Genomic DNA, 27,118 nt, shown 5'->3' on the forward strand with positions numbered 1-27,118 from the left:
GGGGTGCACGAGGAGGAGGGATGGAAGGATGGGATGGGATGAGTTGGGATGGAAGGAGGAGGAGGTGTGTGCTTCGAATTTGGGATTGAATCAAAGCCCAGCGCGCGGAAGCTTGGGGCGAGTTAGTCAGGAACCTAGCGCCGAGAGAGGAGACGGAGCGAGAAAGCTACGGAAGTACCTCAGTACCAGCGGGAAAGGGAAACTGAAGTATCCGTACCTAAGGTACCTAGAAGTGGAGGTGGAAGAGCTTCGTTGGTGCTTCGTGCTGGTGCTGGGTGTTGGCCACTAGAAAGGAGGCGCGGAAGGGGGTAGAGGGAAAGGAAAATGAGAGAGAGAGAGCGTAAAAGAGAGGGAAGAGAGAAAAAAACCAATCCTCCCCCGACATAGCCCGCGAGGGAGGGGGAGGAAAGGGTAAAAAAAGGAGGGGGAAAATAAGATAAAAAATCACAATGGGATTGCTAGGGTAAGGTGCTGTACCTCAGGCAATGTATACTAACTGTATGCAATGTGGTAGCACGGATAGAAAATAGACATACAGCCAGCCCACTGTCCAAACAACCCCTGCCCACTCTTGAGATGTTCAACGCACATGATCTTGCTCCCGTTCTTGATGCATTCTTCTCCTTCTGCTTCTTGTCATTGGACAGGTACTTCTTCCCTTCTGCTGTCAGGCTGAGATAGATATGGGTAGGAGTTGCTGTATAGATTGGATCGAGGGTTTAGTAGTGAAAAGCTACCTACCTACTTTAGAAGGAACCAGCTGTCTGAGGGGCGTGGATAGGAACGGGGGAAACGGCTGATAGCAAATGCGCACTTAAATAAAGAAGCTGAAGCAGCGATCAGGGTGTTGATGGGAGATGGGAGATGGCAGATGGCAGAGGAGAAACGAGAGACAATACGAGACGAGACGAAGTGGAAGACGCATTATACCATCATGTTGCGTGACCTACGTGCATGTACTCGCGCCCTTCGTCCTTCCCTCCGTACTGCCACATGTGCAGCTGGACAATTATCACACTTGCCAATCCACGCGAGGCAGGAACAGTAGCAGTAACTCCCCTAGTTGTGGAAAGACGAGACCACGGCAAGCAGCAGGCGTAGAAAAAAAGATCATTGACTCCCCTGCCATTACTTCTGTTTTCTGGTGCGTGTCCCTTCCCGATCGCCAGGGAAGCAAGCACCAAGCACGCTAGGTGCATAGGTCCCTACAGTAAGTATCTCGAAACCTGACACCAACTTGTCCCCGCAAGCACTTGGATCAAGCAGTTCTTCTCTCGAGTACGCGGCAAGTCGCCCACAAGACGGAACATTGGCACGTACATAACCCCTCCCTCAACGGGCGTGTTTCACTTTCTCTGAACCATGTGCTTGCTCAGGAACGTAAGACCCCCCCGGGTGAGGCACCAAATGACAAAACGTGTCGAGAAGCGCTGCTGCGTGTTTGGCTATAGCCGTCCAATACGGAGGAGATCGCTGTGTACGTAAATGCTGTTGTTGGAAGAAGATGGGGGGGGGGGGGCGTAGAGACAAGGGGAAGGGGTCCTGCGACAGAAAGTCAGAGGAGCCAGGAGCAGGGTCGATCCCGCCATGAAACGAACGCCTCAGTGCGTCATCTTTCGGCTACGCCAGACCATCCCATCGAATCACGAATGGCGCGCTCCGCGCCCGTGGGAACATGCTAAACAACACGGTGCAGACGCAGGACGGCTTCAGGGAGTTGGGATTCGCAGCACAGGGAAGAAGAACCGGGGTGGGAGATTCAAGAACAGCACAGCAGGGCAGGGTCGCGCGTACGCGCAGTGTATGCGGGTGATGCGGCTATTGAGATGGACGGCCGATGGCCCTTGGTCTAATTCAGACCAGTTCGGTTCTCGAAATGGAGGGGGGAGGGCGTGGCACAAAAACGTTTGGCTGCACTAGTCGAAAGGGACGAACGGCGGAGGATTTTGGAAGGGAAGAGAAAGAAAGGAACCAGATGGGAAAGGAAGTAGGGACGAACAGAGAGGAGAAGGGGGGTTCGATCGGGTGGTTTGGGAGCTTATGTTCAGCCTCGCTGGGATCAGGGGAGTAAAGTGGCAGTGCGAGCTGATTGGGGGTGCCAAAAGAGAAAAGCAAGCGATTTTCGCAGCTGGTGGGATGGGATGAAATGCATGCAGGTAAGCGGGAACAGGAGCAGGAACATCAGCCTAGAAGTGGAAGGAAAGAAGGCGCATATGCAACTGCAAAGCGGGCGGAAGAAACAATGAACGAAAGGGACAATGTAGTGAGGTGTCTGAGCCGACAAACTCGAAGACCAGACAATAGGGATAACGAGAATGAGTTCAAAAGAGGGCAATTAAACCTGACACACTAATGATTCAAGATAGTGAAAAACAATCAAGACGGCACATCGACGCTCGAGCCAATTTTGCTATCTGTGTCTGGTTGATGACAGTATCCAGGATGTGCCTCCAGTTGCTACCATCATTCTCAGAGACAACTGTACATCGAACGTCAAAGAAAAGCAAAAGATGAAAAAATTTGCCAACGCGACGGGCCGCATGCCTGCGACTGAGCCATCAACGTTGCTACTGACCATTGGAAATCGGGCGCCCTCTAAGCAAGCAAGGAGCAATTGAGCAAGCAAACAAACAAGCAAGCGGCAGATCAGCTCAAACCTCCCCATCAACCGGCTAGCGATGAAACGGCAGGGCCCCGCGTCAAGGGCTCTGGCCGCGAGAGGCAACGCGTTACCTCGAAAGCAAGCTAAAGGCAAACGAAGGGGGGGCGTGACAGGCAAGCAAAGTAAGCAAAAAGGACAAGGGTAAGAAAAGAAAGAAGCGGGAGCGGCGCATGGCACAAGTTGTTAGATCCCTTGATGGTGTTCAAGAGTTGATTAATGAACAACAATGGCTACAGCAGCACCTGCAAACATCGAGCAGGAGAGGACTGTTGCTAGCCCCCGCTTTTGCACGATCTAGTCCAAAATGTGCAATTCAGGGACCGTGCACATGACGCCAAATACCAATAAAGTCTAGGGTCATGAATCAACCGCCTTCTTCCACCCCTGTCTGGCTTTAATCAAGTCTCCAGGATTCTGTCGAGTTTAGATATATTTCCCCCCCTTCTGGTACTTTTAATTGCGAATTCTCTACTAGCTGTCCGACAAGAAAATCAATTTGACCAACATGGAACAGGCCTCCCCTCCCCTTTTCTCCGTCTTGGTCCAAGTCTCCAACACTCACCTCCCTCTCACCTCCAGCATAACCCAGTGATGATCTAAAGCACACAGCTCGGCGATGATGGCGCAGCAAAGGGCTTTGTGGTGCTGGGCCCTTCGTCGGGGCACGGCGTCGATGCCTGGTCTGCCGATACTTTGCAGACAGGTCGCAAATAAACTGGCAGAATCGAGAGCAGGTCACGGAAATCAACCCAGTGGTTGGTGACTGGCTGATGATGATTGGTTGACTTGCCACCTGAAACAAATTCAGGACTGCTCACCGATACGCCACAGGGTGGCCTAGCGTTTCGAAACAAGAGCAGAGAGGGAAACACAGCCAGACATGCCGCCAACAGCTGCAGCAGCGCAGCTCTGTCACTGTCTGTAGTGAGCTCTGTACTCTGCACTGCACCTAAGGCAAGTAGGTATGCTGCCCGCAGTGTCCTATCCTGTTTAGTACTCCGCAGCCGTTGTGAATAGGGGACCCCGTTTTCTTGAGGATACTCGGAGCCAAGTCACCAACCCGGAAAAGATTTGGAGCTCCATTTCGCCGGGGTTTCCTTTGGGTTGTTCAGGTACATACATTTACATAAAGTCGTAGCAGGGGCCTCCCAATCCTCCTCGGAGGCCATAAGATGAGGTGCAGGGGGAATGGAGCCACAGGAAACTACAGGGATAGCCGCAGGACCCATTGCCGGTTTCGAGCAGCTTTAATAAGATGACGGGATAAGGATGGGAGGGAATGAGCGCTGAGCCTCGTTGTAATTGGCCAATGCTTCCCAGTTGTGTCCGTAGCGTCGAGAGCGGGCAGTTGCTCGAGACAGGCACACGGTTCCCTCCTTGGGGCTGAGGACAGCTCCCTCACTGACGTTTTGCTCTTCACTGACTATAGTCTCACCTCCTCTTTTCTTTTGGGAAGCGGTCATCAAGGTGTATGATTGCTGATACGAGATGGGAACTGTTCATCTACTGCTACCTGGTTTGTGTCGACGTCTGTATTATGGCATTGTGCCAACTACACGAGCCTACCCGAGTCCCAACGGCGAGCCCCAACGGCACATCATGGCCCATCCGAGTTAGCGGCGCGTCTCACGATCCGTGCCTGCGCTTAGCGAAACCGCAACTGCGTGTCGTCGAGGGGCGTCCAAGGTGGCTGGCGACGTCGGGCTGCAAGTCGAAACGGACATGAGTGCCATGCAGCCCCAGGAACCGGCTTTTTTCACCGGCTCGTCTCGTCCTTCTTCTTCTACTTCTTCTTCTTCCCCCCCCCCCCCCCCCCCCCTTTTTTTTTTTTCCCTTAGGTCCAACCAACGCCAATCCCATCAGCCATTTTCCCTCCTCTGACTACTCTACTTGACGCGCCTATCTAGAATCAGGAACACGAGCACGGCCGATCTACATGATGTAGAATACGGGATCTAACAGGTTACCGCCAAACAGAGGTAGAGAAAAACGAAAGCGAACAACAGCCACTAGAGCCAACTGACGTGTAGCATCGTTCGATTTCCCAAGGCGGTTGGTACAATCTCCTCTTTGTACGCCAGTAAGCCAACAACTCCCAAATTAACATATTTTCCGCCAACGCTAGGTGCCCCCTCTTTTGGCAAACTCACGATGGTTTCAACCACATCGCTTGGGTTGGACATGTCACTGGCCTCGTTGTCGTTCGCATCCTCTTCTTGGGCCACGCTCGCCAGCATAGCTTCGGTATCCACTCGGCGCCACACCTTCTTGTGTCATGCCATGCCATGCCATAGCAGTGGCTGTCGCAACGTAACAGCCCAAACACGCGCACGCTGCACACGATGCGCACTTGCGACTTGCAGCTAGACAAAGTGGCCACCGCCAAAGGTCAGTGAGAGACACCAGTACGTAGACTACACTAGTAGAACCTGTTGTGGACCCCGACCCCTGCGACCCTCGACTCCTCCGTGCCCTTTTGTCGGTAGCCTCTTGTTGGGTGCCTCGTACCAGGCCAGATTGTGGGCACTGCTGCGGCAAGGTGCACCCGGCACGGCACACAGATGTAAATGGAGACCATGAATTCTGATGGAGCCGGAGGCCGGACCCCTTCCTGTCTGGTTTATCTTGTCCGTCCAGAGCGCGACGCTAGCTAGCCTCTAGGACGAGGGCATGCGGAGTAAGCATGATGTATACACACACAGCGTGCATGTCATGTCCCGCGCCGTGCGTATTTGTACGCCTGTAGGCATCGAGACCATCTTGTCGGCGGGTTGGCAGGTGATGACTCGAGTCTCGGGATGAATCAAGAGCTCAGGCTCGTCGGGTGGGCGGGTGGACAGCCAGGGGAGGCATCAAGCAATGTGATGCAATACCAACGCACAGACAAGCAGTGGCAACACCACGGCGCAAACATTGAACGGCCGATTCCTCGTCTGGTGCTGACTGACATGGCTTGCCTCGAGCCAACAGTCGTCTGGATGAATGACCACTTGTTTCCGTACTTTTGTGCTTGGCCTGGTCCTCGTGGCATGTCATCCGAGTAGTTGGCGTCGGAAAAAGACCGACTGTCCCGGCTGGCAAGCTATGTCAGTCAGCGCGTGGGAGAAATGGTCCGAGGCCAGGGTCGATTTTCGGAAGGAGTGTGCAAGGGGCGGGGCCGTCAGCATGTTGAGGTAAGGTGTGGTCCGGGCAGGTGATGACATGGCAACGAACATGGACTTTCGGTGTGTCGGTGACGGGAAAGGAGGCGGCGGAGGCAGAGGTGCGTGGAAGGTGCATGGGAGGAACGTACCGAATCCCGCATGCGCCAGCCCCAGCTGGTCGGACCCGAAGCGCCGCCACCGTCGACATGTTGTCCACGGATGGGATGTGATGGGATGGGATGAGATGGATCTACCTTGTCGTCTATGAATACAGAGTATCCCAGCCAGCACAAGCTCCAAAATGAGTAAGGGTGCAGTAGCTACAAATCTGCCTACTTTACCTACATGTTATGGGTGCACTGGTGCCCTGACTGTATTGACAGCATCCGAACAATACACCAAAAAGTGCAGCTACGAGGCGATGGATGGATGGATGTATGTGCTGTCTATCATCGTCTGTCCATTTCCTGTGGTTGCCCTTCGTTGCCCATGACGGATTCGCCTCTTCAGATTAGGCCCCATCCTCGCCGTTTGCGTCCGGTTATATTACATTTTGTGCGTTGCGTCTTTGGGACGGTCGACAGACGACATGAACATTAATAAATAATACGATGTCTGAAAGACACAAACATGCCACCAGATCGGACGCGCAAACCTCAAGTCATGGCGGTGCGCATCGCAGCCAATGACCAGGTATCTACTCCGTAACCTCCGTCCGAACTTTTTCACAGAACCGTGCCATGCACTCCAGCGATCTATCCTGGACCTTTCGCGCGATATAACCTGAACCTAGGTGCATGGGGGAGGGGAGGGGAGAAGCCGGCGACGGACAGCAGCACATCATATTACGTGGGGCCCTAGTCCCACAGTCGAGTGGGTAAATAAATATTGAATTCGTCTCTTCTCCTTCTCCGGCGCCGACTAGCACCTGGTCATGAACACGTACATGGGATGGGCATCCGCCAATTCGGACGACAGGACGCAGGACGAGGATCCAGGGGGAGAGGGCAGCCTCTCGGCGAGTTGCCGATCTCGACCCCAAGCCAGAGGCGGGACCAGGTAATCCCCCATTCGCAAGTGGTTATGTGAAACCACTCCTCCCCTCCCACAGCCGGCTCACACGGCCGGCGTCGCCCACCCTTTCGCCAGCTAGGACGCAATGCGCTACTCGCTGCTGGTTCACAGAAGTCGTTGGTGATCACTCTTCATTGACGCAGGAACACCCGCTAGCTCTCGACGTGCCCGGCCGCCCAAGCTCAGGGGCAACAGCCCCGACTAAGCCATACTCGTGGCCGTCCCAAGCCGCCCGCCCCTCTCTCTCGACAACCGGGTCCAAGTCGCTCCATCCTGTCGTAGTGAGTGACGGACGCCAAAAAGGAGGGCAGCGATATGGGCCATGGGGCCAAACCCCCCTCCCGCCCGTACGATAGATACGCCGCGGCTTCGACCTCGACCTCGACCCCGACAAGACGAGGCCCGGGATCAGGGCCAAGAGCCAAAAAAGGAAGACGAGAGTGCCAGAGTGGTCTGCCGAGGGGAATGAGCTTGGCAGAACCAAAAGAAAAAAGGGGGGAAAGAGCAAAGCAACGCGCAGACTCTTAAAGGGTCCGAGAGCACTCAATCAGAGATACTGAGTTTGATGAGCCTGTGGGCTGGCGGCGCACACATGTGGCTTAGCGGCAGCTGGGGGTGCCACGACAAGCTTGTGCCCCCGAGATCCGTCCAACCGCTGTCACCACATCAAATGATCTTTTGACGATCGTCCCTTGCCGAGACCTTGACTGCTGCGTTGGAGCCGGCTTCTACAACGTTTGACCTAGATTGTCCGCGCTCGTCGACGGATGTGATGGAACTAGGCGCCATCAGGGCCATCCACGACGTGGTCGCGATGATGCATCTCCGCCACATCAACACCACGCGACGCCGACACCGACACATTGCTGATTCACACTCTATCCGCACCTCTTCGCGCCCCCTCCCCCCATTTCGGCCCCATGTCGCCCCCCGTGCGACATCGACGATTTCTTTTATCTGTCTCGCGCCGTATCCGTGATCAAACGTGCCAAACGGGGTGACCGGGCTCGGCCTCATCGTCGAAGAAGAAAATAACTTGCCAACTACCCCGCTGGCATCCATACGCGTTGGGGTTCAGCTTTCAAGCAGCAGGTGCCGGAAAGCCAATTCCTCCAAATCGCAGGCTTGGCTTCTCCCAACTCGCATCCCTCGAACCGGCTTAGTACAAAGTCGTTACCAGTGCCTGGATGTTTCAACAACGGGACGGGCTGCTCAGACACGAGCAGTCCCGGCTCGCCTCTGCTCACTATGCTCACCTTGCGGCCCGTGTCTGCCCGTTTGAGGAAATTGGCCCTGCAGCTAATCCCGCGGGCGTGGACACCATCTCCGAGCTGGGATTGGCACCGGCCGGCATGCAACCGCCAAAGAACCCGAACCCGCCTCGGTTTCGCTCGATTTGGATGCCTCGCGACGCCGCGCGCCGTCTCGCGAGTCACACTCCCAACCCGCACTCGTACGAACTGACTTCATCCCGCTCTTCGACCAGTCACGGTCTTCCTCTTTTTACGACGCTTGCAAGCCTCGTCGACGCCTCTCAAGAACCCCCTCACCCCAATTCTTGAATCGACCAACAACCACTCCTGCAAGCGACTTCAAGGTCAACAAACATAGGTTCCGCCAACTGCTCTATGATGGACGCAAATGCGGCCCGTCTGTCGTCGACTGTAGCCTGCTGGCTTAAACCCATCATCACTTCTGAAGCCTCGCACCGACGTAACAGTGCTCAGTTGCTGGCTGGGAGACTCCTCGAGCGATGTGCCGCCACTAGGTCCCCATCCTCGGCCCGTGGTGGAGCGGCTCCTCTTTCCCATGCCGACGGTGCGTTTTGTCTCCGTCCGAGGCTGGACTCTCTGCCTCAGTATCCGTACAAAGCAAGCCACCGCGCTCGCGGGTCCAAGACGAATGTCAATGCTCCAGGCTCACGTCCCATAGCCTCTGCCATCCCATCCCATCACGGTCTTCTCAGCCGGGTCCCGCCACGCTAAAGGGCGAACAGATGCCCTGTTTCAGGAACGCGCACGCTTAGAGCCTGTTGACTGCAACAAATCGCTGCAGCGGGTCGGAGCCAGTCGACACCATCACGGCTTAACAACGAGGCGAGGTTAATCTCGACGGCTCCATCGCGGCACCCAACCCACTTGATCGCCGTGGTTCTCCGAGATCTACGGCAAGGCCCATTCCCCGCGGGCTTTTCTCTGAGGCACACACAGAACGCTCCTACCTTGGACGCGCTGTCCTACAGTCGTTCCGCACAGGTTTCGCGACGGATGCAAGGTTTCGACGGGCTCTGGCGTCGCCTTGAAGCACTTGGCATGGGACGAGACCGCCTGTCCTTTTTTCCGCATTGACGCAGCCTTGGTCGCTGACAGACACGAAGGTACGAGAATTTCATCTCCGAGGACGACGCCTTCTTCCCGAAACAGAACGATGAAACGCCGGGCATCTGTCATTCGGCCTCTAGAAAGGTATTGCCATCCCGTCCAGGGGTCGGCCTATAGGCGGACTCGCGGTCATCTTTCCTCCAGAGACCATCAGCCGTTCTGCGCCATCTCGACAACTCTATTTACGGCCTGCGAGGCAGCGGTACTATGCCAAATAGTCGATCAAGGTCCGAGTATCCATCGACGTGACGTGATGGCGAGTTTCGGCCAATTTTATCAATGTGAACGTGGCGTCTGGAACTTTCAGGAACGGAGATGTCGCTGAAATGCGTAGCCTCCTAACGGGGTCTGAAAGTCTGAAGCACCCCGGAGCCAGTAAGAAGGGGGGCGGGTTGCAGTTCGGTCAGACCGGCTGCTGATCATGTGGACCGTTTGGAGTCATGTGTCGTGGGCATTACGCCGTAGACTCTGACCATGAGGGCCCAGAAAGGAAGAAGGCACCGAGCGAGGGTGTGCGAATATGGTGAATCGTTGCTATGGAGCCTGAGGGGATGTGATCGGCCGTAGGTTGCTGATCTTCTTCCTAGCTTCGGGCAATTCATCGATCCCGCGAACCTGTAGTTGCGGATGGCCATGTAACAAAAAGAGGAAAGCAACTAATCCAACAGACACAGCACGGGGTCTACTCTCTCCATTCCTCGGGGGCTCAACCCGAAATTTAGTTGGCCTAGCCTCCTCATCTCTCGCATGGGGGCAGATGAGAACTGGGAACGGAAACCTCACTCGACATATGCGTACGAATAGATCCGACGGTTCAGAGGTTGTTTGACCCGAGCCCTTTGTCGGCTCGATCAGAGCTTTGTCTACTTCGCTGGCTCGTCGAAACCTGGCCCTTTCGTCTGTCAATCTTCCCTGCGCAGTTTCACGATGGGCTGTCAAACAATATTCTCATAGGCTGCGAGACATCGCTGTCAATGATTCTGGCTGAACTTGACGTCAAGCGCATCACAAGTGTCCGAGGAATTGACGTCTGGCGGTGGGTTTTGTCGTCTTGGGAGCAAGTTATTGAGAACGACGACGTCGAGAAAGGTTTGGCACTAAAGCGACCCATGGATAACGCGGGCGGAGTTTGTTTTTGTAGATCATGCTGCCCCTATGGGCTAGGGGCTTATCTCCATGCCTTTCTAAGGCCTCGTTTGCATGGTCCCCGGCTCACAGTGCAGATTGGGAGATGAGAGTGTACGTGTGTGTTGTTGTGCCTTGCGTCATCATTGCCGCCCTACACAATTACGAGTTTCCGTTGTGGCAACCGACCTGAGGGAAGGGGGAGAGCCCATGATGCGTGCCACTTTGCCTCATCCTATGGTACTTGCCCCTAGTTTGGGTTATCGTGAGCAACATTTGCGTCTCTTTCACGTCGTCACTTGCGCGGCGCCGCCAACGCGCCTCCATGTTACAAAGTGGACGATCGGCGAGGTCACGATCCGGTTGCTCGCTATCATTGCAATGTCGATTGGCATTGATTCAGGCTCCCCGTCCCCCAAAGATTTTAGCTCAGCCTGCCATGCGTTTGCTCTTGGGACTTGGGAGGGTTTCATACGGCCCCCTCCGCCCAACGGCGAATACAACGAACAATATGAGAGGCAGATTGGTTCACTGTGCGTATTCGTTCACCCCCTGTGTTCGGTTGTATGCTTGGTGCACATGACAGGTTGGGATGCCAATGCTCGCTGCTAGAGACTCCGTATAACTGCCAAAGTATACACATGCTGCTGGTTCGTTCCATGGGATTCATATGCCCACTTGTCGGTCGTTGGTTTCTAGCTGTGACGTTTACCGTTGAAAGACAAGACAATGTGCTAAGTGTGAAAAAGCTTATCATATCCCCAATGGCTACTCGCATGGAGCCGATCGGCCAAAATGTCAAATGTCATATGTGCTTTGTCGTGAGGAGTTCTTATGATGGAAACCAACACAAGCTTCTTGATGAGCCTTGTGAGAACCCAAGCAACGTACAGCTCTCGATTGGTTTCACAAACGTGAAGCAACCCAACATTATTGATTCTTGAGTATTGTCGTACACTACAAACTACGCCTCAAGTCTTGTGTCAACTGGGGAGAGAGAAACTTCGGTACAAAGGGCAATTGTTTCGCACCAAGCTCTACAAGAGGCATGCGAACCGTGGAAGGAAACAACAGCTGGTTCATAGTTCATGATATAAGAGCGGCATGAAGGCAGGATCCAGCGGGTTGGCCCATTCAGACCATCCAATGAACCTATCCACGACTCTCTGCAGTGCAACCCAACCGTTGTCGTACCCTGAAAGTAGGGAGCTCTAACACATGGCAGAAATAGGGGGCATCGGCGACGCTGCAATGACATCCGGCCACGAGGATTCGTCGAACAGCCTGCATGGTGCGGTTTTTAGCGCCAAATCCTTTGCTGGCATGGATGAAATTGTCCCCCAGACAGATTTCATGTCAAGCGGACGGAGCAATCCTATTCAGGGTCTTCTCGCCACGCAAATGCCAGTGCCAGAGTCAGGCAACCCCGGGCAGGGCCTCCCACTGCTCAGGGGCATACTACGATCAGAACGTTCTTGTATATCCGACCAAGGTCTTCTAGACTACTCTGATGAGGTGGGCCTGTCGTTGAAAACTTCGAGCCCTGGACCTGAACGTCGCGGTATCCCCCTGGTATTCGGGCACAAGAGAAAGAATGGTCGGCCCCTTCAGGATCCGGTCAGCTCAGTTGTATCTGTGGGCCGCAACTATATGCGTCACGAATTGAGCACCAACAGCGATAGATCTCTGGGCTCATGGAGCATAGCATGTGGCCCGGAGCGCTTGCAAGAGCAGCTTCTGCCTGTTGGGTATCACCCAGCTGACGAGGAGTATGACGCTGACGAAGAGGACGTGTGTGACTGTCAAGGGAAGAGCAAAGAGCGGCATTGCCCTCCGCGCCCGACCAAATCTCTGTTTCTCTGTAAGCCCGCTGAGTTGGGTTTGGGGCAAGACGAATCCGAAGGGGTTGTTAATGTTGATCCAAAGGAGACACACAACGGCAAGGCCGGTAAATCGTAGGGCTTGACGTTCAATCATTAGGGAGACCAGCCAGCCATGGCACTTGTTAATTCATTTTTCAGTACACTTCTTCGCTACTGGCTTAAGAGGCTCGAGTCGTGCCAAAACTTGAAAGACTGCAAGCCCCAAGTAAATGGCATTTCTTGGAGCCTTTCCTGATGACTCCGGTGGTAACAAACAATCCATCGTCACCGGCATCTATGTATCTACACCAACACGTGCGCATCAATCAGTTTCACTATAGCCAGACCACATGCTCTTTCTGATGCTCTATCCTTTCGAAGTACTACAGGCTCTTCCTCGGCATGACCCGAGACTCTCTGGAGACGGACGCCAGCAGAGGAATGATCTTACTGAATCACTCGAGCCCTGGTTGTAAGACGACGGCGACACCACGGTTCAGGTTACTATGGAGGGTGGACGACGCAGGTATACAAGCTGGAGACAACCACCTGCATCAGCAACCACTAGCCTGTGGGCCTTTTGGTAGATGGTTTGGTTATTTAGAGCTATTACAAAACGCAAGTGGCATGCATGGCCCGCGGTTTAATCAAGCCCCGAGAGACAAGCCAAGGCAGGCCTTCCCCAAAGTACTTCCCCCACCCTCCCGTGACATCTCACGGTCCACCTCCGCTGCAAGCGCAGTATGGCATGTGCGACCAGGCCTCTTACCCCGGATTTACCCCCCCCCCCCCCCCCCCTGGGTTGTTGCTTCGCGCCTCGATATTCGTCCATCTGTGAAATACCACACCGCCCACCAGCCTTCTCTCCTCCTCCAGTTGGCCAGGGGCCTTTATTTTCCCCCCTTTCTTTCCTTCTTTGCAAATCCGCCAACCACCTTTTGCACTGAATCCGGATCTCGTCGCAACTCTGTAGCGGCCAGCTGTTCGGAGACCCTGGCCGGTATTTGCCGGCGAAGAGAGAAGGGTGGTCCTGATACCGTGACCGTTGGCTACAACATGAATTGTTCCTGCCAGAGCATCACGGATATATAAATGAACAACAACATGATCTCGTCTCCTACGCAATCACCTATACCGGCCGAGGCCGACGATGAGAATCGCCCTCTCCTAGACAGAGTTGACGGTTTATCATTCAGCAACAGTTCCGCAATGGCCCCAAAAGATATCGAGACCATCGCCGTCGCCTCGGCCACACGAAGAGGCGTCGAAGATACAGCCCTGGCTGAGGCCATCCGCCTCGAGCACAACTTGTCATTCTCCCAGGCCATCAGGCTTTACCCCACAGCAATCGGGTGGTCTGCCTTTGTGTCCCTGGGGGTCATCATGCTTGCGTTTGATCCGCAACTGCTGGGGAACCTTTACGCCACGCCCCAGTTTCAGCGAGACTTTGGTTACGAGTATGAGGGTTCCGTGAGTTTCTTGTTTTTGATGCTGTTTTTTGAACTTCCAACTGACCGGCTCTAGTACATTATCAGTATGACACAATGTGCCCAACATTGATTCGTGAGCTCACAGTGTTGACACATTCATCAGGTGCTGCATGGCAAACCGGACTTTCTATGGGCAACCCGATCGGCCAAGTTATCGGCGCCTTGTTCGCGGCGTATCCCATGGATTGGCTAGGACGGAAGTTGACCTTCGCTACTTGCGTAGTCCTGACCGCTGGCATTGTGTCCATCCAGTTCCTCGCACGTTCCTTGCCCGTCTTACTGGTCGGCGAGCTACTTGGTGGGCTCGTCCTGGGCATGTACGTCGTTATCGCACCGGCTTATGCATCTGAAGTCTGCCCCACGGCTCTCCGTGGCCACCTAACGTCCTACGTCAACCTGTGCTTCGTCATGGGCCAGCTTCTGGCTAATGGCGTCACGGCGGGGACCTCGAAGCTCGATACGCACTGGGCCTACTCTCTCCCATTCTCACTACAGTGGTTCTGGATTCTTGTCATCTTGCCCGGTCTACTCTTTGTTCCAGAGAGTCCCTGGTGGCTGGTCCGTAAGGGCAGGTTGGCCGACGCAGAGACGAGCCTCCGCCGACTGGCCTCCAAGGAGGTCAATGCCGCCGCCTCACTGGCGTTCATCATTGAGACCGACAGGCTTGAGCAAGAGCTGGAAGCAGGCAGTACGTATGGGGACTGTCTGAAGGGCGTCAACCTGAGACGAACGGAGATTTCGGCTGGTGCCTACTGCTCTCAGGTTCTCAGCGGCATTTATCTCATCAACTACGGCACATACTTCTTCCAGCAAGCTGGTTTGCCTACCGACAGGGCTTTTGAAATGGCCATTGGTTTCCTTGGTAAGCTACCAGTATTGGCCCACGTGGTGTTGTGCAGTAACCGATTCTCATAGCTGTCGGGTTCCTCGGCACCGTGATGTCTTGGTACTTCTTGATTCACTATGGCAGGCGCACCATCTACATCACCGGCCTGGCCGCTCTAATTGTCTTGCAGCTCCTCATCGGCGTCCTCGACTGTGTCCCGGGCCGGCCGAAGGGTGTCGCCTGGGCGGAGTCGTCTCTGATGCTGATCTGGAACTTTGCCTACGATCTGTCTGTTGGCCCCATCTGTTTCGTCCTCATCTCCGAAGCATCGGCCACAAGACTCCGGTCAAAGACGATTGCTCTTGCCACTGCCGCCCAGGGAGTCATTGGGATCATAATGACTGTCGCCATACCGTACATGATCAACCCGGACGAGGCTAACATGCAAGGCAAGCTCGGGTTCTTCTTCGGAGGCCTGGCCTGTCTGTGCTTCATCTGGGCCTGGTTCCGCGTCCCCGAAACCAAGGGGCGCACGTATGAAGAGCTCGACAACTTGTTCGAACAGCGAGTTCCGGCGCGCAATTTTAAAAGTCACATCATCGAGAGTATGACTTGTCCAGGTCATCGCAGCCCATTATAAAGGGTTGATGGCCTCACGAAGAGTATGGACAGTTGATGCGACTAGAAGGGTATTAATGATGGTTCCTGAAGCCGCTACAACTCCAAACACGCATGTATCTTGCCCAACTGAAATTTTACACTGCCAAGAATGCTCCATCCATGCTCCTTCGCCTCTTATCCTGGAAAAGTAGCAGTCAAATGCCTCGGAACGGACTCTATCTCCCCTTTGTTTTCTGATACTAAAATAAATAAAAAATTTGGCAGGAAAGTATGGGATCATGACTTCTCTTCGGTAACGCCGATTTCATAACCTATAAGGACTTCGGTGCTTGTGCCTTCCCAACCACGTGTTCCGGCAGCTGAGAGCATAAAGCGACATGTGCGGTCAATGTAGAGAGACGAAATGACACCGGCACGTGGGGGGCCAGGAATAATCAGGAAGGGGACCGTCGAGTGCTTGAAGGCCCGCGTGTCTTTGAGGTCGTACAGCCGAAGAATGTCATGCGAGGCACTGTTTGTGTGTCAGCTTCGATACAGCATTTCAGCTCACCCTTTCTTTCCAAGACCTACCAGACCAGATGTCGACCATTCGGCATGGCTCGCACTGCGCTCACTGCTCCACTACCGGCCGGGAACTTAAGAACCCGCTCCGTCTCCCAGCCGCTCTTAGCTTTGTGGATGCTGTACTCTTCTACTGTTCCGTTTCGCCTGCCAGCATAGATCCAGTTGCCATCTGGACTCCAGCAGGCACCCATACACCAAGGGGGCACACCCCGCTGGTTGCTTATCCTAGCAACAGGGTCCTGCACGCGACGGTCCCACAGCCTGATCGTACCATCGATGGCTGCGGAGAAGAAGATCGTGTCGGCCGACTGGGTGGGGTCCATGGCTGGGACGGCGGGCTCCGACACGAATACCATAGACGGCGACCCGGGTGCTGGTTCATCCGCCTGCGTATCGGGCACCGGAGCGGTCTCGGAGACGTCGGGGACAGGAGGCTGTGCTTCAGCATCGGTTGCACCGTCCTGGACCAAGGGGCCATCGGTTGCCGCGGTGTCTGGACCTGATGCCAAAGGCTGGTGTCTTGAAGCGTCTGGGCTGACGCTTCCCGGAGCTTGAACCGCCGGTGCCGAGGCCGAGTCAGCGTTGAATGCATTCGTCATGTCGATGTCGGCAGAATGGTCCATTCCCCCATCCTGTCCTGAGCCATCGTGAAGAGGCGGCATTCCCATGTCACCCATGGCCCTTGAAAATTCGTCGTCATCATCACCATCAGCACCATAGTTGCCCGGTACATTATCGCCGAAGAGAGACCCAGTGTCACTACCACCGAAGAGCGACTCGTGTGCGGGCGATGCCTGCCCTTCTGCAATCTCGCCGGAGGTGGCAGGCGCCAATGCATCACCCCCGTTCGGAGCATCCACAGTGCTGTTCCGCAAGGGCTTGCCGTTGTTCGATGTGAAAGTCGGGTCAAACTTGATTTCCTCCTCCATCGCCTCGGCGGGAATGGGGGCTCCGTTGACGGGACGAAGCTCAATGGCAGAAATTTGACCTCCGCTACCGTCAAACGACCGCTTCACACCTCCAGTATTCAGATCCCAGTCGTAGATGTTCTTATCCCAGCTGCCGCTCAACACGCTCTTCTCGTCTTGTGACAGTGTCAAGACGCTAACGGCATTGGTGTGTTGCTGCAGGCATGTGATGCGCTTTCCTTCGTCATGTCTTACACTCTGAAGGTTGATGCCGCCAGACTCCAAACCAGATAGAAGCCACAATGCTTGTGAGTGAACGGCCAAGGAATACACGGGCGATAGCACATGCTCCTCGTTGCCTCTAGGGTTGGGTGGGCCCGGTTCTTCGTTCTCCCAGTATGACATCAAAATGCCCGCCTTGACGACACTATCGACAAAGGGGTGCCGCTGTGCAACTGTCAGGAGCTGTTTACCGTTGATTGTACCCGGGCCGTCGTATTTTCGGATGTAGCCGTCCGAGCCTCCAGTCATCCAGTATCTAAGGTCGGGCGTGATGGCGATGGCGTTGATGCTCGTTGCCTGCGGGGCGGCCATCGTAGGGACGATATCGTACAGCCGGGCCCTGACAGCTTCTGGCCGTACGGTCGGGAAAAGATCCGAGAACGGCATTGGTGATTTGCCTTTGCCATCTGGGGATGCCCGCGCGCTAGCTGATCCGGCTCTGGAAGGCTCTCTGGCGTCTTCCTGTTTTGCTGCCTCATCGCCCTTCTCTTGCGCATCGTCTCCCGTTTCTTCGCGTTCGTTTTCATCCTGATCATCATCGTTGTCTTCTTCGTCGTTTTCCATGTCCCCCTCGGCATCGTCTACGTCTTCCATGACCTCGTCCTGGTCATTCTGGTCGTTTTGGTCGTTCTGGTCATTTTCGGAACTCGCGTTGGAATCTGAGTTGCCGCAGCAGCAGGTCAGCAGAAGAGCGTGATAGTACCGAGCGCGCAAACATACCTCTATCATCGTCATCCATGTTCAAGAGCTTAGCAAACACCAGTCTAGCAGCTGATTATCAGGTTGAAGCTCAGGACGGAGTGGGGGTCGCGCTGTGGGCTCCGGGGGGTGTCACGACGTTGGCAGCTTTTGCGCAGAGGCCAAAGATGGAAGCTCTTTTGAGCAGGTTGCGATTCAGTGGTGCATTTACAACTTCTGGCAGTCACACAGTTCCAATCATTAACCAAAGCCAAGGCCAGATGTAGGAAACGTTGGCGGCAATGGGCTGTTGAAGGTGGTGATGCCGGTGGTGGTCTCAGCTTCGCATGGAATCGTCGCGAAAGCTGACAGTCGCGACGTGACTAGGTTGGAGCTCGGCGCACCTCTGTGCGCCGCGCGCAGGACAGTTTAGCGTTCCATTCTTAGGTGGTGATACGGGCGGGGGGGAAACTTACAAGTTACAAGGTTACCGGACCCAGCCACGCTAACTTACCTACCCTGGGACTGGACTTGCGCTCATCCTACAGGAAAGCTGCCCAGGTCCGGAATTATGCTGATTCATAGGAAGCTTTAGGTTCTGCGCATTCCATGAAACTACGTTCTCATCAACGAAATTACGCTATTACTCTCAGTATCACTCTCTCAGTCTCACATACGGTACGCAAACCGTGTTTTCAACCAAGTTTCCTTGCATCGTAATTTATCGTGGATCGGGACGGCCTCCTACGGGACCGCTTTAGTTAGGTACGTACCTCACCTATCGCCGTTCCTGAAGAGCGTCCGGCCCGGCTGAACTTCGGGGACGCCCGGAGGAACGACGCCGGCCCCGCGGGAGACGAGACGACACTTATGTTTTGCAAGCCCCTCTTTCACATTGGCATCACTCCGGTCATCAGTTCATCAAGTGTCTGCTCACTTTCTTTCCGTGAAGCCTTTCCCTCCTACCTATTTAGTTTGAACTCAATCAATGTATGGTCTCTTTAAGCAAGCCAGCCCGGCATGTCAGAGCACGCTTACTGTCTGAGGGCCAGCAATCAAGCGACAAATGACACCAAGAACGCCTTTCTCTCGCCAAACTGATTGGATACAACTATAGCAGGCCCGGTTTCTGACATTTGCTATCACATCTCAGCACTATCTTGAGGGTGACATGATTGTTGGCCTCGTTTTCCTCCCAGTTTTCATGCTGTTACAAACCCATCATGACTTTGACCCGAATTCGAAGGATTCTGCCAGACCACACAAGAGCTGCCATAGCCCATGCAGACAGGGCCTTAGCTGGTGGCATTGTTTTTGACCATGCTTTTCTGCACGCAACCGACAACCGTCTTCACCGACAAGTAATGTGCATGAAACTCATACCAACACAGGCTAATCCGACAAACGGATTGGCAAGGTGTCGTAACTTACCATCCATCACAGCCATGATCATCCACCCCCTTTCTATTTGCACAATACGGTATCTAGCCACGTAGTGTGCTCGGCGCTGATTACACTGTAACGCATTCTAATATGTGGAGCTTGTCTTTGTCGACCTGACAGTATGTTTTCCTGGCTCTCGCCTTGGATAGACCACCTTAGGCTGTGTCTTTGGTGGTTGGTTTCTCTCCTTCTGTCTTCCGACAAACAGTTGATATCTTCCCATAAGTACCCGTCCTGCAGCCCTGCTTTCTCCCCTGGCACTTCTTTTTGTAATGTTCATCGACTAAACCCCAGCCTTCTCATGCCAGTCACATTGCAGAAGGCAAGTCAAGACCGGCCGAACATCATCACTTGGTGACACGTTCATCTTCATGTACAGGATGGGTTGGCGCGATACGCCAGAGCTGCCCCTGGCCGAGGATATTATGAAGGAAGCTGGCGAGCTTCCCAGGGAAAACCATCTCAACGCCGTCTATCTGCACAAAGACGCCTATTTCGAGGTTCAGTACGAACTCCTGCGACATGAAGGCGTAGAGCCCATCCGTAAAGCAGTGCAAGAGTACAGGTCCGCCCCTGAGATGATAGAGAGCGCCGAGACGTGTGTATACACCGATGTGAGAAGCCTCATGCCACTGGAGGGGACATGTGCTGACACTATATGTCTAGGTATTTGTCCGTGGCACCAACATCATCCGACTCGGGGTAATGATTCGCGTCACCTTCTCTTCGGTGCGTGCCCGACATTATATTAACTGGCCCGTCTCTCAGCGGCTGGTCCCGGGTACGATCGTGGCCTTGTCCCCTGCGTGGGACAACTTCCAAACGCGGTGCATTGTGGCTTCGGTAACTGGTCGGTACGACGAACTCATCGACAGTCCAATGACACCCCCTCCGCTGGATCTCGAGATACACGATGCCCAAACCACCGCTGGTCTCATGGACCCCGATCAGGATTACGTCATGATAGAAGCACGCTCTAGCTACTTCGAGGCCGTCCGACATGTTTTGGAGGGTCTAAAGCATGCGGCACAGGACGAGTAAGACTCCCCAGAGGCCATCACTAAACAAAGTTGAACAGTCTCTAGGTCACCGTTCGACAAATACCTAGTCAGAGGCTCCAACAGCGTCGATCGACTGGCATCCATGCCTTGCTCCGCGTCCTCGGTGGATATCTCGACCCTCAACGACGGCATTCGTCGATCAGCGTCCATGCCCATCCCCGTTCAGGGCGACATTACAAACTATGTGCAATCGAAAGCAAGACTGGACAAGTCGCAAATGCTCGCACTGCAGCGAATGGTCACCAAAGAGCTGGCTATTGTACAGGGCCCTCCCGGGACCGGGAAGACCCACACATCCATGGCAGCACTGAAGGTTCTGCTGAGCATGCAGCCATTCGATGTGCCAATCATTGTCACGGCACAAAAGAATGACACTGTTGACGAGCTTCTTGTCCGTTGTCACAACCTCGGCATCAACTTCGTCCGTATCGGCGGCCAGTCCAAGAACAAGACAGTCTCTGACAGGTCCTTGGTCAGCCTCCGCGTGCAGTCTCGGGGCAATACGTGGCGGAGGGACGGGTACCAGAAACGCCTTGACATTCTGAAATCCCAGGCAAGGCGTCTCTTGAAACGCTGTTTCCCTCCCCGTAACCAGCAGCTGATCTTGCCTGAACATTTCCGGGAGGTTGGTTTGATCAGCTCTAAACAGTATGACTCCATCGCGGTCTCCTGGGATGGAGACGTCAAGTCAATCGGAGGACAAGTCGCACGGCATCCGCTCGGGCCGTGGCTCGGTGACCAAGTACTTTCCGCAAAGCCTCATCGTAGCATCCACGTTCCCCTTAATGGTGGTGCCGGCGTCGAGGTGGTGTCAGAGCATGAATCGAGCGAGGATGTTGCGGTTCGCAACATGAAGGAGCAGTTGACAGGCAAGCCCATTCTAATGTCGAGATGGAATAGCATGAGATTGCCAGACATTGCAGGGCATGACCCGGGTAGCAGCTCCCTGGCTAAGCAACTCCTCGACGGCAATCCAAATCTTTGGGATATTGCCCCTGACTGTCGCGGAATTGTTTACCAGTACCTCGAGCGTCTTCACGTCTTGTCGACCAAGCTGGCTCTTGGCACCGTCTTCAAACAGGTCAACGAGGTCGTCAAGAAACTCAAGTTGATCCGATTGAGAGAAGACGTCGACACCGTCCGCAAGTCAGGGGCACGCATCATTGGGTGCACGACCACGGGCCTCACCAAGTACCGCGGACTTATTGCTGCGACGCAACCACGGGTCATGATGATCGAGGAAGCCGCCGAAATCCGCGAGGCAAACATTACTGCCGCCTTGTTCCCCTCCCTGCAGCAGATCATTCTGGTGGGCGATCACATGCAGCTTGCGCCTCACGCCGACGTCCTGGAGCTGAGCAGGCCGCCCTTCAACTTGAAAGTCTCGCTATTCCAGAAGCTTGTTGAGCGAGGGCTGGAGTACTCGAGCCTTCAAATACAGAGGCGCATGGCACCGGATGTTCGCAAGCTGCTGAGTGCTTGGTACCCACTCCTCGTCGATCACCCCTGTACCGAGAGCCAGGGCGCGATCCCCGGGATGGGTGCGCAAACTCTACTTTGGTTCGACCACAGGCACGCCGAGTCTTCGGATCGGTATTCTAGCAAATTCAACGCGTTCGAAGCTGATATGGTTGTTGGGCTGTACGACTACCTGGTGCTCAACGGGACCATCCCGTCCGATATTACTATCCTGACCTTTTACAACGGTCAGAAGTCGTACATTCTAAACAGTCTCCGGCGAAAGTATAGTTTCGCTAGTCGTTACGCCGGTGACGGCGAAGATGACGCCGGGCCCGAAGTCCAAACAGTGGACGGATACCAGGGCAAGGAGAACGAGATCGTCCTCGTTTCCGTGACCCGGAGTCCCAAGAACCGAAGCAAGCCGGATGCAGGCTTCCTCAAGGACCAGATGCGCGCAATTGTAGCCCTCAGCAGGCCTCGACGGTTGCTCGTTGTTCTTGGCGACACGCAGAACCTCCTGGCTTCATCAGCCCAGCCTATCTGGAGCGAGGTATTAAAAAGAATGAAGTGCCCGCCCTGCAACTACATGCCGGTTTTCTGCGAGGCGCACGGCAGGGAGATTCGTGTTCGGCAGCCGGATGATTGGGAGAGATTGGCAAGCAAAGGAGGCTGCGGGATGCGCTGTGGGCGAAAAACCGGCATTCATGGATCGATGTGCGGACAAAAGTGCCACGGGTAGGAGGGCCATTTCAGTTTGTGAAGACGAATCCTTGCTAAATACGATTCTCAGTGGTTCTTGCAAACCGGCGCTCGGTGCCTCGATCCCGGATAGGTCCGCGGCCAGTACCGCGCAGACGTCTTCTGAGCTTTCTACTGTCACAAGGGCCTCCGTGCTGTCCACCGAAAAGAACCTCATAGACCTCTAGTAATGAGCCTCACACGGTGCCTACATGGATGGAAAAGGCGCAGATCGGCGTAGTCCAGAGGGGAGACTTGCCTGGTTCCCGGGATATAGTTGAGCTTGGAAGAAGGCAAAAGGAACTGGAAGCAAATAAGCCTGGATGGTTTGCCTTTCTCAAGAGACTGTGAGTCGTTGCCTCGAGGTGAACTCGTTCAGACGGAGACATGACTGGTTTGAGACAGGCTGTACTTGGACATGGTTCGACCGGAGACCTCCTGGCGTACGAGAATCAAAACTTGTGAGAAACCAGAGAGCCATGGCGTATCATTGTAACTTTACGCAACGGAAAGGAATGCCAGATGGGTTGCTGGAGAGGTGATGTTTCTCCCGACATGTTCGCCATCAATCTTATCGATAGCTTATCGCGTGATGTCGCTGCTGCCTCAGTCCTCAGTCTTCACTCCCAAAACGTCCCGGTCTCTTTCCCCTCTTGCCTCAGGCCATCGCCAGTGACCAACTTTCATCACTTTACCTACACACCCCCCTTGACTTGAAATTTGTGGGAAAGCATGTACACTAACAAGGTACCTTCTTTTTCCCCGATGCGTGCGCGCACGAGGCGTCCGGGATGGCAGGGGTCACACCCGCTGCGGTAGGAATTTAACCTTGCTTGCGGGAGAGCGGGAGCGAAATTTTTCAATACAAGCATCAACGCTAGGAATCTCCTCTCTTTCTCTCCCGTCTCTTCTACACTGCATTAGATGGGGAAGACTATACCTCACAGCTGAGGCACCTCGAGTATTCGCAACCGTCTGCAACGCTTTGCACCACTTCTCACCGGAAACATCCCCAAGAGGTCTATGCAGTTACGAGCTGGCTGTTGCATGTTTCTGTTTCCCGGTTCTATCGAGTCCGACAAGGACTGGACGAACTGTGGTTTGGAGTTGTTAAGCTCGAAACGGGCCATGCGCTGGAGGTTTAGGTATCTGTACTTCGCCGTGCGTTCTTGCTCGGCCATGTGTTTCGGCCAATTGCGCTGTCCGAGTCGTCAACCGCAGGACACGTCCCATCTCGCTTCTCGCAGTGACGTTGGAAAGAGTACCACAAAGCGGATGCCAAAAGACTGGGATTCCGGGTACATCCAGGCTGCCCTGTTCAACGACGCGGCGTTTTGTTTTCTCAGGCTCTTCACAGATCTTCGCGACAAACAATGCTCATTCACTCTTATTGGCCCTATCGCCAACGGGAATGTGGCATGGTCATGAGCGGGCGAGGAGCTGTCGGGACGAACGCACGAAACATGGCTCCCCTGGCTCGTTTTGGGGGGGAACAGGGAACCTCGACACTGTACCTCGGTTCATCGTTTCTCATAGACAGGATCTCTCCATCTGCATGGGCTGTTAGCATTCTATTCACGTCAGGTCTCGATTCACCGGCCGGTGATAGGCCGCTAAGATTCGAACGTGGAAGCGATTCTTCATTTTACCTATCCATGTGGACCTCTCTACCCGGAGACCGGTAGTGTAACCCCACCCCCGCATTGTTCGACAGGTGAGGAAAGGTGAGGTTGCAGGCGTGGATCGACCAAAGGGCCCTGCGCTGCCAACCAATGTCAGCCAAGCTCTCGGCACCCCAAGATGCCCCCCCTGCTAAGCTCTAGAGACAATGCAGCGATTGACACTTGCACCAATACCGCTGGGTCGATCCGAACATCCCGCCCACGTCTTCGATCAACCAGCCCGGCTCGGGTGCTCCGCTAAGGAGCGTGTCATCGCAAGGTACGGGCTCACCCTACAGTGACACGCTCATATGCTTCTGTAGGGCCGAGCCTGGGCATTCCACATTACACCGACATCGACATATCGCTCTGCAAGGCAAAGAGCCATTTGTGATGTCACAGGCCTATTGACCTAGGTTTCTCAAACGAGGGGGCTTCGTTGGCGATTGTTGCAGTGCGTCTTGTGTGGACTTGCTTGCATTGTTCGGCTTGCTAACTATCATCCAAAAGTGCGCAATCTATTGCGATTGATGGGTGGCCGCCAATGTATGCAACCAAGATGCCTTGCGTAGCATACAGTAGACGTAGCCAGTCGCTTTGCTGGAAGACAACGGGTACCCACCCACTGGCACACGCACACTCCAAGAACCCAATCCTCCCACCATATCACACCCGCCGACTGGCGAGGCGCTGGCACCTTGACCTTGGGATAACCTTCCCTGATCAGTAATTGAATATCCTCCATGAAAACCGTGAAAAGGGGGTATGATGACCAAATAAGCCAGATGCATAAAATAGATAAGAAAATCCCGAACCAAATGACAAATAAAAGAAAACATGGGGTGGAGTGGGTTGGACAAGACTGGGGTAAACAGATTTCTGTCGCACTCCGGGTATCATGGTGGTAATCCCTAATGCTCTGATGTGCTAAAGGCTGTGTCTGTGGTATGATGCCGAATGTGTAAAGGAAACCCCCAAAACCAAGAGAGAAGAAAATAGATGGAGACCAAATTCCAGCCCGTACCAAAACAATGAGCAGCAGAAGGTAAACCACCTAGCAGTCACGATGCGAGATCCAAGGAAAACAGACCCAAGCCAAAGTCGCTGTATGCAATGTACCGAGATAACAAACAAGGAAAGGCGAGAGTAAGTCGTGTAACCGGCTCATGCGAGAGCCGTAGACAGCTGAGCGGTGTCGTGAGAGTTCGTGATGCGTATAATAGGAATGAAAGAGAGGTATCAGTGTACTTGGAGGGACCGATGAATCATGCCAGATGATTCATGAGATCAACAGTGTCAGAATCGGCTTCAGATAAACTTGCTCATCCACTTCAGCTCAAGCCAGTTAACCTTGTCGAAAGCCGTCCACAACTTCGAGGCCTTGTTGACATCAATCTTGCAGGCCTGCTGAGCGTCTGTCTTGCGGAACTCCTTTCCAACTCTTGCACACTCTAAGCGACGAACAAATATGCGTCGCTTGCTCGTGAGGTAGGTAGCGCAATCGAGCCGAAGGTTGGCAGCAAGGCTGACCTCGTCAGGGTGGAGCAAGTGAACATTGGTATCATCACTGAGGTCGATAGGAGCGCCCTTCCAGTCCACCTTGAGGCAATTTGGCTTGTCAGGCAGCGAAGACAGCGGTGGGCAATAGTCGGGCAGAGCTGCGAAGTCGCGATCCTCTCGGTTTGGTGCAACGACACGACGAGCAGGGTCCGGCGTGGCACTAACACGGCGAATGTGACGAGTCGGGGGGCTGCTACGAACAGGACGAGGAGCCTGGGGCTTGACGATTCGGTCGGGCTTCGGATTGGCAGATGTAATAGCCTTGGATTTGGCCGGGACGAGTTTGGTAGCCTTGGTAGGGGCAGACTTTGCAGGGGCGATTGTCTGATATCGCACGACGCTATTCCACCGAGCGTGATTCAGCTTTCGGTCTGCCCTGACCTGTTCCCTCTCTTTCTCGTACCATGACTTCCTCTTGTTTGCAAACAGTCTCATAACCTGGGACTTGAGTTGCAATGCCAGTTCATAGTCCTCTCTTTGGGGAGGCGAGCCCTCGCGGAAGAGGCCTGGAGGTCGCGCAACGATGTGTTCCTCGACAATACGCCGGTGCTCAATTGATTCGGTGCTTGGGAACAAAGGCGGCTGAATTGGGCTAGAAGCGTTATCGTCGCGAGGGTACAGGATTGGATCCTTTGCAGATGTTCCCGATGTGGGGACGTTGCCTGCCTCTGTGATATAGGGCGACACAGGAGGAGACATGGGCATGCTGGGCTTCGTCGCTTCTTGCGCGAGATGGGAAGCGGGAAACATCGACATGCTGTGTTGCTGGTTCTGGTTGAAATTGTCGTAGGGTACCGGCTCGGGGGGAGACATGAGGTTACTGATGTCGAACACATTCTTGGTGTCCCGAGCCATCGTTGTCGCTTGTGGGGGCGTCATGTTGTGTTTTGGGTCCATTGTTTGCGAGACGGGTGCAGATGGGGAAGACTGCATCTTGGAGATGTTAAAAGGAAGTTGGCGGGCGCGGATTGAGTCAAAGACGACTGGTGTTGTAGGCTGTGTAATGGCGGTATGGTTGGGTTTGTCAGCCATCATGTATGGCGGGCGGTGGCGAGGCGGAGTATGGAGATATCGGAGTTGAGCAAAATGGGAATTTGGTTTCGGCAGTTAGAGAAGTTGATGGACTGTGGTCGAAGGAAAGCGTCCACACACGGATTTGAACAGTGGCCTAAAACGTCTTCCTTCTTTGAGAGTGGTGTGGGTTGAGGCGATTGCTTGTGGTGTTAAGTGTAGCCGTCAATGGGGTTTATGTCCCAATTGATAATGACGTGCACTGCGGGAAGCTTGTTTTAAGTGTCGCTATGCCGCGGTCGGGCGCCAGTGCAGTAACAAGGTGGGAGGCGGTCAATGAAAGAACTGCAGTCCGCGGTCACTTGGGCTTTTGGTCGCAACCTGTGGTGCCCATTGACTTGAGGGGTTGACAGTGGATAACAGTGTGCGTCAATGAGGGAAGCACGAGGGTATCAGGCGATAGATTGGTACCGTAGCGAGAGGCGATTGGTGGCGAGAGTGATGGTAAGCAGTGTTGACGTGGCTGTGGCAATGGGATATTGGACGGATATTCTGCGCGGTCGAGAG

General features: G+C 54.3%; 6 protein-coding genes across 6 annotated transcripts; 4 read left to right on the plus strand and 2 right to left on the minus strand.

Annotated features, from left to right (window-relative positions):
- Positions 1-8,066: 8,066 nt before the first annotated feature.
- On the plus strand, positions 8,067-8,441 carry CH63R_07660 (uncharacterized protein; the record flags this gene model as incomplete). Its single annotated transcript, XM_018302635.1, has 1 exon — positions 8,067-8,441. The coding sequence occupies one exon, from the start codon at positions 8,067-8,069 to the stop codon at positions 8,439-8,441; it is 375 nt and encodes a 124-aa protein (XP_018157413.1).
- A 3,162-nt stretch (positions 8,442-11,603) lies between these two features.
- Positions 11,604-12,344, plus strand: CH63R_07661 (uncharacterized protein; the record flags this gene model as incomplete). Its single annotated transcript, XM_018302636.1, has 1 exon — positions 11,604-12,344. One exon carries the CDS (start codon positions 11,604-11,606, stop codon positions 12,342-12,344), a length of 741 nt encoding a protein of 246 aa, XP_018157414.1.
- A 1,112-nt stretch (positions 12,345-13,456) lies between these two features.
- CH63R_07662 (Sugar porter family MFS transporter) lies at positions 13,457-15,203 on the plus strand (the record flags this gene model as incomplete). Its single annotated transcript, XM_018302637.1, has 3 exons — positions 13,457-13,717; positions 13,783-14,599; positions 14,653-15,203. 3 exons carry the CDS (start codon positions 13,457-13,459, stop codon positions 15,201-15,203), a joined length of 1,629 nt encoding a protein of 542 aa, XP_018157415.1.
- A 257-nt stretch (positions 15,204-15,460) lies between these two features.
- CH63R_07663 (Transcription factor SPT8) lies at positions 15,461-17,677 on the minus strand (the record flags this gene model as incomplete). Its single annotated transcript, XM_018302638.1, has 3 exons — positions 15,461-15,695; positions 15,755-17,597; positions 17,659-17,677. The coding sequence occupies 3 exons, from the start codon at positions 17,675-17,677 to the stop codon at positions 15,461-15,463; spliced, it is 2,097 nt and encodes a 698-aa protein (XP_018157416.1).
- Positions 17,678-19,430: 1,753 nt separating this feature from the next.
- On the plus strand, positions 19,431-22,507 carry CH63R_07664 (Helicase required for RNAi-mediated heterochromatin assembly 1; the record flags this gene model as incomplete). Its single annotated transcript, XM_018302639.1, has 4 exons — positions 19,431-19,673; positions 19,726-20,096; positions 20,145-22,316; positions 22,372-22,507. 4 exons carry the CDS (start codon positions 19,431-19,433, stop codon positions 22,505-22,507), a joined length of 2,922 nt encoding a protein of 973 aa, XP_018157417.1.
- A 2,781-nt stretch (positions 22,508-25,288) lies between these two features.
- On the minus strand, positions 25,289-26,572 carry CH63R_07665 (SWIRM domain-containing protein; the record flags this gene model as incomplete). Its single annotated transcript, XM_018302640.1, has 1 exon — positions 25,289-26,572. One exon carries the CDS (start codon positions 26,570-26,572, stop codon positions 25,289-25,291), a length of 1,284 nt encoding a protein of 427 aa, XP_018157418.1.
- Positions 26,573-27,118: the final 546 nt, after the last annotated feature.

This window comes from Colletotrichum higginsianum, chromosome 5 (genome assembly GCF_001672515.1).
Source record: "Colletotrichum higginsianum IMI 349063 chromosome 5, whole genome shotgun sequence".
Taxonomy (NCBI): Eukaryota; Fungi; Ascomycota; class Sordariomycetes; order Glomerellales; family Glomerellaceae; genus Colletotrichum; species Colletotrichum higginsianum.